This window comes from Vulpes vulpes, chromosome 3, assembly GCF_048418805.1.
Source record: "Vulpes vulpes isolate BD-2025 chromosome 3, VulVul3, whole genome shotgun sequence".
Lineage (NCBI taxonomy): Eukaryota > Metazoa > Chordata > Mammalia > Carnivora > Canidae > Vulpes > Vulpes vulpes.
The window spans coordinates 16,987,782-16,997,329 of NC_132782.1; the positions used below are offsets into that span (position 1 = coordinate 16,987,782).

The window sequence follows — 9,548 nt, forward strand, 5'->3', positions numbered from 1 at the left end:
ACCAAATACTACCCTATTATATGGATATATTGCTTTTTGTTTATCCATTCTTTAGTTACGAATTTTTAGGTTGTTTCCACTTTTGAGCTGTTGTGAATAATACTGCTGTGAACACTTAGGTACAAGTTGTTGTTGTGTACATATGTTTTCATTTCTTTTGGGTATATACCTAAGAGTGGAATTGTTGGGTCATGTGTTAACTCTAATTATTAGCATTTTGAGTAACAAACTATTTTTCAAAACAGCTGCACTAATTTACATTTCCACCAGCATGTATGAGGGTTCTGATTTCTTACATCCTCGCCAACACTTGCTATTATCTGTCCTTTTTATTATGGACATCCTAGTGTGTGAAATGAAATCTCATTGTGGTTTCAATTTGCATTTCCCTGATGGATAATGATGTTGAACATCTTTTTAAATGATTACTTGCTGTTTGTGGATCTCCTTTAGAGAAAAGTTTGTTCAAATCCTTTGCCCAATTTTTTGATTGGCATATTTTCCCCTTTTTATTAATGAGTTCTAAGTGTTCTAGATACAAGCCACTTTGATTTCCAGATATTTTCTAGTATTGTATGTGTTGTCTTTTCACTTTTTTGAAGGTATTGTTTGAAGCACAAGAGTATTTAATTTTGATATGGCCCAATTTATTGACTTTTATTGTTTGTGCTTTGGGTTTTGAAACCATTGGCAAGTCCAAAGTTACAACAACTTACTCCTGTGCTTCCTGGTAAGAGTTATATATAGCTTTACCTCTTTATTTAGATGTGTCATACATTTTGAGTTACTTTCTTTTCTTTTTTTAAGTTTATATTTTAATTCCAGTTACTTAACCTAATAGTGTTATATTGTTTCAGGCATACGATATAGTGATTCGTCAATTATATACATCACCTGCTGCTCATCACAAGTGCACTCCTTGATCCTATCACCTGTTTAACCTCTTTCCCCCAGTGTGTACCTTTCCTCTGGTAACCATCAGTTTTCTATAGTTAAGAGTCTATTTCTTGGTTTGTCTCTTTCTTTTCTTCCCTTTGTTTCTTAAATTCAACTCAATTCCATATGAGTGAAATCATACGATATTTGTCTTTTTCTGACTCACTGATTTTGCTTAGTATTATACTCTCTAGATCCACCCATGTCATTGCAAATGGTAAGATTTCATTCTTTTTTATGGCTGAATAATATTCCTCTGTGTGTGTGTGTGTGTGTGTGTGTGTGTGTGTGTGTGTGTTCTTTATCTATTCATCAGTAGGTGGACACTTGGGCTTCCTCCATATCTTGCCTATTGTAAATAATGCAGCTTTAAACATAGGGGTGCATATATCCTTCGAATTAGTGTTTTTGATATTCTTTGGGTAAATACCCAGCAATGTCATTGCTGGATCATAGGATGACCTTTATTTTTAACTTTTTGAAGAACTTTCATACCGTTTTGCACAGTGGGTGTACCAGTTTGCATTCCCACAGGAGTGCCAGAGGGTTCCTTTTTCTCCACATCCTCGCCAGTACCTGTCATTTCTTGTGTTGTTGATCTTAGCCATTCTGACAGGCGTGAGGTGATATTTCCTGGTTCATTTTTTTAAGGATTTTATTCATTCATTTGAGTGAAAGAGCACAAGCAGAGGGGGGGCACAGGGAGAGGGACAAGCAAACTCCCCACTGAGTGGGGAGCCCGATGTGGGACTGGATCTCAGGATCCTGTATCACAATCTGAGCTGAAGCCAGCCACCTGGGATCCCTGGGTGGCGCAGCAGTTTGGCACTTGCCTTTGGCCCAGGGCGCGATCCTGGAGACCCGGGATCGAATCCCACATCGGGCTTCCGGTGCACGGAGCCTGCTTCTCCCTCTGCCTATGTCTCTGCCTCTCTCTCTCTCTCTCTCTCTCTGTGTGTGTGACTATCATAAATAAAAGAAATAAAAATAAATAAATAAATAAAAATGAAGTCAGCCACTTAACAGTCACCCAGGAGCACCTCATTATAGTTTTGGTTTGCATTTCCCTGATGATAAATCACGATGAGCATCTTTTCAGGTGTCTGTTGGCCATCTGGACATCTTTGGAGAAATGTTTGTTCATATCTTCTGCCCATTTTTAAATTGGATTGTTTGGTTTTTTGGGTGTTGTGTAAGTTCTTTATATATTTTGGATACTAGCCCTCTATCAGAGATGGCATTTGCAAATATCATCTCCCATTCCATAGGTTGCCTTTTATAGTTTTAGTGATTGTTATCTTCACTGTGCAGAAGCTTTTTATTTTGATACAGTTCCAATAGTTTTTTTTGCTTTTGTTTCCCTTTACTCAGGAGACATATCTAGAAAAAGAGTTGCTACAACTGATGTCAGAGAAATTACTGCCTGTGTTCCCTTCTAGGATTTTTATGGTTTCAGGTCTCACATTTAGGTCTTTAATCCACTGTGAGCTTATTTTTGTGTATGGTGTGAGAAAGTGATCCAGTTTCATTCTTTTGCAGGTAGCTGACCAGTTTTCCAACACCATTTGTTAAAGAGACTTTTTTCCATTGGATATTCTTTCCTGCTTTGTTGAAGACTAATTGGCCATATAATTGTGGGTCTATTTTGGGTTTTCCTTTCTTGTTCCATTGATCTGTGTGTCTGTTTTGTGCCAGTATCATACTGTTTTGATTACTACAACTTTGTAATATAATTTGATGTCTGGAATTGTGATACCTCCAGCTTTGCTCTTCTTTTTCAGAATATCTTTGGGTATTTGAGGTCTTTTGTGGTTCCATATAAATTTTATGGTTGGTTGTTCTAGTTCTGTGAAAAATGCTGTTGGTATTTTGACAGGAATTGCATTGAATGTGTAGGTTACTTTGGTTAATTATAGACATTTAAACAATATTTGTTCTTCCAGTCTATGAGCATGGAATGTCTTTTCCATTTATTTGTTTCATCTTCAGTTTCTTTCATCAGTGTTGTATAGTTTTCAGGGTACAGGTCTATCACCATTTTGGTTAAGTTTTTTCCTTGGTATCTTACATTTTTAGTGCAATTGTAAATAAGATTTTCTTTTTTTTTTTTTAAGATTTTATTTATTCATGAGAGACAGAGACAGAGGACAGAGAGAGAGAGAGAGAGAGAGAGAGGCAGAGAGGCAGAGACACAGGCAGAGGGAGAAGCAGGCTCCATGCTGGGAGCCTGACGTGGGACTCCATCCAGGGTCCTCAGGATCACACCTGGGCTGAAGGCAGCCCTAAACTGCTCAGCCACTGGGGCTGCCCCGAGATTGTTTTCTTAATTTCTCTTTGTGCTGCTTCATTGTTGGTGTATAGAAATACAACAGATTTCTGTACATTGATTTTGTATTTTGAGACTTTACTGAATTTGTTTATAACTTCTTGCAGTTTTTTGGTGCAGTCTTTCAGGTTTTCTACATATAGTATCATGTCACCTGCCAGTAGTGAAAGTTTTACTTCTTTCTTACCAATTTGGATGCCTGTTTTATTTCTCTTCGTTGTCTGATTGCTGTGGCTAGGACTGCCAGTATATGTTGAGTTACTTTTATGGTATGAGGAAGGAGGGGTGCAACTTCATTCTTGTGCATGTGCAAATCCGACTTGTCCATCATTCTTCTTGTCCATACATTTAATTGTCATGACACCATTAATTGAAGATCTGCCATAATGACTTTGCATGGAATTTGACTAAGATCGTTTTTTGTTGCTTATTGTCTACTAGTAAAATGAGTTTTCCTCTACTTTTAGGAGGGTGAGAATGAGTAAGGATAACTTTTCTGGTTTCGTAGTCTAGGCTAAAACTCTCTCCTGTGTGTTTTGCAAAGTGGATATTTATCTCTCTGTGTCTTATACTTTCTCAGATGTGCCTTTTTTGTTTTTCTCTGCTACTTTTATCTGAGTGTTCTCTTTCCTTTTGTTTCTACTGTGCTGTATGCTACAATTTTGATTCTACTCCTAGCAGTTTCTCTTTGGTGAGACTTTGTCTTAAATAGGGGCTTTGGTTTGTTAATTTTGAGAGTTTATAAAACTCAGACTGCACCATTAGACCTTACTTATAATAAACATTGGAGTGTGCTTGCACTTATTTAGAAGTAGAATTGCACTGAACTCCCTCCCAGTTTCCTACTGTTCTCAGACTCAGCGTGTTCCCTAACACTGCCCAGTGAGTATTTGCTGTAACTATGAGGCTCTTCTGTTCTCTGGCCCCATGCCTTTCCACACTTCTTCCTGCACAGGTGTTTGTACGACATAGGTCTTGCAGTTGGCAGAGGTTTGTTTCTACTCACTTATATTTGGAGCTTTGTGTCCTGATTTTGTTGTATGTATTGTTTGTAAATCTTCGGTTTTGCTCTCCTCATTGCTTTGTTTGGGTTTATGGGGAGAGTTAGAGGAGTTCAAAAAGTATACTGCAGTTGCTGTCATCCTCCCAGAATCCTCTCATAGACAAATGTGTTTGAAGCACATTCTGTTCCTTTTTTAAAACAGTATGGTGTCTACAAGTTAAAAAGAAACTGCAGTACAGTGGTTGATTCTTAGTTCATAATTCAGGTAATTCTGTAGTGAAACAAACAGGAACTTTTCTAGGCTGAGTTAAATATCATAAAATGTTGAATGTATGTTATATTTTGACTATGCTCAGAATCAACTTTTCCCTTTCAGAATAACAAGCCTTTGTACTCATTTGAGGATAATTCAGACTATGTTTATGATGTTATGTGGTCACCCACCCACCCAGCCCTGTTTGCTTGTGTGGATGGCATGGGGAGGCTGGATTTGTGGAATCTCAATAACGACACAGAGGTGAGCATAAAAATAACAAAAATTGCACTGAAAAATAGAAAATTGGAGATTTATTGAATAATTTGTGAAATTCCTTTTATCCCAAGGAATGTAAAAGGGCTCTGTGATTGTAGCTTCATCACAAAGAAACCAAATAAGCTTTGTACCCTTAATAATAAACCGCATGCTGTGCAGAACTGAAGGGAGAAATAATGTTGCCAAGAGCACTGGGGCATTTCCTTTTACTTTTGAAAAGCACTATCATGTCTATAATGTCCTGGCAAAGTCTCATTCATAAGGCAACTGGGATATTTTTCATTCATAGGCTACAAAGCAGATAGTTTCAGACTGTTGAAATATGTTAACCCTAATTCTGGATTTCTAAATTATCTCTTAGCCTTGACAGAATTGTGTATCATCCATAAACATTAGTTTTAGCCTGACTTATTTGAATGAAAGAAAAATGTATTTTGATGACTTGTTCCATGAAGGACTGAAAACATATTGTTACTGTAAAATGAATATAGAAACTAGCAAATTTCCTAATTACTATGTTAAAATCACTTATTGGCGATGAAGTGTAACTACAGCTATTACTTATTTTTAGGTATTTGTATTTTTACCAACTTCAGCTTAAAATGTTCCTTGAATTCTATATTGATATGTGGTGGTAAGAAGTAATATTTTAGCCATTCTGTCAGAAACAATTATTGAAGGGAATGTCTCTTGGTGCCTTCCCCCACATCCCAGTCTTTCCCATATTTCCTCCTGTTTCTGGTGGTAGCCATCGAAATCCCAAAGTAAAATGGTTATATGGGGCAAGGAAGTTATGTATTAGAAATATAAGAGTAATTAAGTGTGCTGACTCCTGGTTTAGTAGTTTGAAGAAGAACATTCAAATACTCATAGGAAAAGGTATCAAACCCTGACTAAATGGTTGGGCTTAATTATACCTTTATAGTTACCTAGAATGGTACCAATTGTATTTTTTTAGTTTGGGTTTTGGTGTTTGAGATTTGTGGTTACAGTTAAATTTGAACCTTTCCTATAATCATTAATTGAAAGAATATATCTAAATTATAGTTTTTCTCTGTAACAGTTTTGGCATTCCAGGAGTTAAATTAGTCGTCCAAGAATGACTAGTGTCAGTTTAAAGGATTACTTTTAATCAGATTTCAAAAATTTTATTGTGCTTCCAGTCTGAGTCACATTGAATGTTTGCTCTGTGTGTGGCAAATAAATCTCTTTTTCCTCAGCATAAGAGAAGTACAGTCAGATTCCGGGGGCGGGGGGGCGGGGCGGTGTGTGTGCCATTGTGTTAGGGTTATCATCCTCCCCTGCTCTAGACAGTTCATGAGAACAAGAGCTTTGGAAAGACCCATACTGCACCTTCAGTATGAACTGTTTCTAGGAACTCTGGCTCAAATCACAGGTTTCAGCTGACAGAGTCACAAGCTACAGAAGTAATTTCTGTCCTTTAAAATTGAACTGTAATCTGTTTATGAGGGCTTTTGAAATGTTTCTTTAAAATGGGATTTTGGCCATCCGTTTTCAAACAGCTTGATTTCTTAAAAGAGTTAAAATAACAACAAAATCCTTTATTAAGAGAAGATCTTTCAAAATGATGTATGTATCCATGGGAGAATTTCTTATATAAGAACTTAAGTTATTTTCCCAAACCATTTTCAAGGATTGACTGTAATGTCATTCATAATATATCACTGAACAGGAAGAAAGTTGGAAAAATTCTTTATCTATTTTCATCTTTGTTTTAAAAAATGTAGCCAGATTGGAAGAAAGAAGAGTTACTGTTTTACATGTTTATAGAAATCTTGATGAAACTTTTAACACTGCACTATATTTTAAATGACTTTAGGTGCCAACTGCTAGCATTTCTGTGGAGGGTAATCCTGCTCTTAATCGTGTAAGATGGACCCATTCTGGAAGAGAGATTGCTGTGGGTGATTCTGAAGGACAGATTGTCATATATGACGTGGGAGAGGTATGGGGCTCACTGCCTGCAATTTTGATACATCTGTTTAGCTTTCAGGGCTTTGTAGTTATGTTATGGTATATTTGTGGCTAAAACTAGTCTTTGAGGTTCATGAATTGTATAAACCATATGATTATAAAGATAAAACTTTTTTCCACGACAGAAGCAACTCTTGAGATTAATTTTCTTTCTAAACTGGATGTTCTGTGTCCCCATGCAATTGATTTTGAGGATAATGTCATACATTGGAAGTACCTTATTTCTTGAAGCACAAATTACTAGAAATTAGAAACTCTTCAGGGAGAAGAAGAAATTTGGAGTTACAGTTGAGTTATAGATTTTGAGTTACAGACTTCAGGGCTTTATAGAATCAAGTTCTTATTTTTCTGCATTTGTAGATTTGTTTGGGCCAGGTAGTAGAAATCAAAAGTTGTTTCTTTTGAGAATTATTTGATGACTGTGTGAAAGGTGAATCTTGACTTGTGAACCTTGTTGCAATATCACTGAATCCAGCAGGATGAGTTGCATCTCTCTCATCTTTAGTACTTGGGGTGGGTATACACAATATCCAGGAGTAATTTCCTTTTTAGCCCTGACTAAAAGAAGCCTTAGTCACTCTTTCTTTTGCTATGCCTTATGATTCCCCATCCCCTCTGGACACCCTGTGGCCTCTAGCAATTGGATCTGAAGGGAGGTAGATTGAATCATTTAGAATAGACAATTGAACTGTCCACATAGATGGAATTGCTCTGTATCTGCACTAATACAGTAGCTACTAAGCACATATGGCTGTCCAACACTTAAAATGTGGTTAGTATAACTAAAGAACTGAATTTTACATTTTATTTCATTTTAAGTAATTTAAGTGTGAATAGTCACACATGTGTCTGGTAGCTACCATGTTGGCTATTACTATCCAATCTGATCTAATATGGCAGGTTAAGAAGTAGGCACATGCATTTGCTATACTGAGTGGTTTGTGCCCTAATATGGCAATGTCCAGATTTCTCCAACATGATAATGACAATTATCGAAAAGTCTGCGTCATCGGATGCTTCAGAGAGGCAAAAGCATCATGAGGCTCTTTTCCCCTTTAGTTGTTTATACATCGCTAATGTGGTAAGAGATAGTGTACCTTCTCGTGAAGGGATTAAGATATTGAAAAAGGTTACTTTGTGCTCCAAACAAAAAAATAAACACTCCTAAGAAACCAGGTCTTTGAAATATGCTTCAAAAACTTTTTCATATTTGGAATAGAGCGAGAAGTAAAAATTTTTGAGGAATTCCTCCTCACCAGCAAAATCCACGAGATACTGCATGGGAGTTATATTTGCAGAGCATCATTGTTATTCTCTCTTGTACTGATGGTGATAACAGCAAAAGCAATTCTGAGGCTGTCACAACACACTTCCCAAACATCATCTTTTGTTTTGAAATGTATTGTAAAGCATTGTTATATTCCCTGTAATTATGGAAAGACCATTTATGTCAATTATTACTTTTTAATGGAAAAGTTATTTGAAAACAAACTGAAATACTGGGTAAGATGATCTTTTTTATTTTAGTGTACATAAAACATTGTCTTTCTTTTAACAGCAGATTGCTGTCCCCCGAAATGATGAATGGGCACGGTTCGGCCGAACACTTGCAGAAATTAATGCAAACCGAGCTGATGCAGAGGAGGAAGCAGCTACCCGAATACCTGCTTAGCTCCCAGAAAGGGGATATTGTAGCCTTAGTGGATTTGGGGAAGTCTCTACATAGGACCTAAGACTATTTGCATGTTTCTGTCTAAATGGTAATTAAAAGGAAATTTCGTGGATTTAACCATGGATTTAATGCAGCAAGTAAATCTTAAAATGTCCCTTTTTATATAACATGCATCTTGTTTTGAATTTGTGTCATTTTTAATACAGATTGCAGCCTTTTCTGAATTCTTATAAACAGGTGTATATTTGGTATTAGTTATTCTTTTTAATTCTTTTCAACTTATAACACTATACAAGTTATTTCTAAAATACAGATTAAGTTCTGCATATTTTTAAATCACAAGTCCCTGTTATACTGATAATGTTCTCACTAACCATAATATGTAAGAACATTATTTCTTAGCCATAGCATGCATACATCTATCCAAGTTCCATTCTAATATCCTTTTTCTTTATAATTCATGTGATAGCTGTCTATAAATAAAAACAAATATGCTTTAACTTTTCAGATTTTCATTTTGATTTAGCCTTGCAATTTTAATTTTCCCATCCCTTTTATAAAATGTCTTTTTTTTATTTCTTTCTTAAAGCTCTTGTTATAAGCAGTCACCTCAAATCTCATAAAGTTTTGTGTCTTAAATATCCCATGCATTATAATGTAATAAATCTTTTGATGCATTATGAATTAATGTTTAACCTGTCAGTGAAAAAAAATTTCTCCTAGGTTAACTTTTGCTTTACTCCCTTATTTACTTTCCATCTGATATGCATTTAGTCTAAAGAATAAACAGAAAGCTGCCTATTATTTTCATTGATTGAGATTATTATGTATGTGAGCTCTCTAAGACTAAAACCTCCTTTGAGATAAATTGATTTCATGCTTGTAGTAGTAGCTATGAGGAAACAGTGTTCAAATGAACTTTGTGAATCACCTCTACATCTTGAGACCTGTTACCACACAACCTTTGTATATAAGCAAGTCTGAAAGGTGAGTGACAAATAGCTAAGACTAAATGTTGAAATCAACCTGTTTCAGGATTAGAGGAAAGCATAATGATCAGATCTTTATTTTATCCACTTTAAAT

The 9,548-nt window shown here is 35.9% G+C and overlaps 1 protein-coding gene across 19 annotated transcripts in view; it reads left to right on the top strand.

The window, feature by feature from the left end:
• The window catches only part of DYNC1I2 (dynein cytoplasmic 1 intermediate chain 2), a 59,059-nt gene extending 49,791 nt beyond the window's left edge, over positions 1 to 9,268 (top strand). For 11 of the 19 annotated variants that reach the window (XM_025994047.2, XM_025994051.2, XM_072751922.1 and 8 more), the window contains 3 exons: positions 4,642 to 4,782; positions 6,638 to 6,763; positions 8,351 to 9,268. In XM_025994047.2, coding sequence (XP_025849832.1) covers positions 4,642 to 4,782; positions 6,638 to 6,763; positions 8,351 to 8,464 — 381 coding nt within the window. In that variant the 3' untranslated portion in view covers positions 8,465 to 9,268. The remainder of the gene's footprint in view (positions 1 to 4,641; positions 4,783 to 6,637; positions 6,764 to 8,350) is intronic. The other 8 variants (XM_072751927.1, XM_072751923.1, XM_072751924.1 and 5 more) reach the window with 1 other exon arrangement.
• The last annotated feature ends 280 nt before the right edge of the window (positions 9,269 to 9,548 follow it).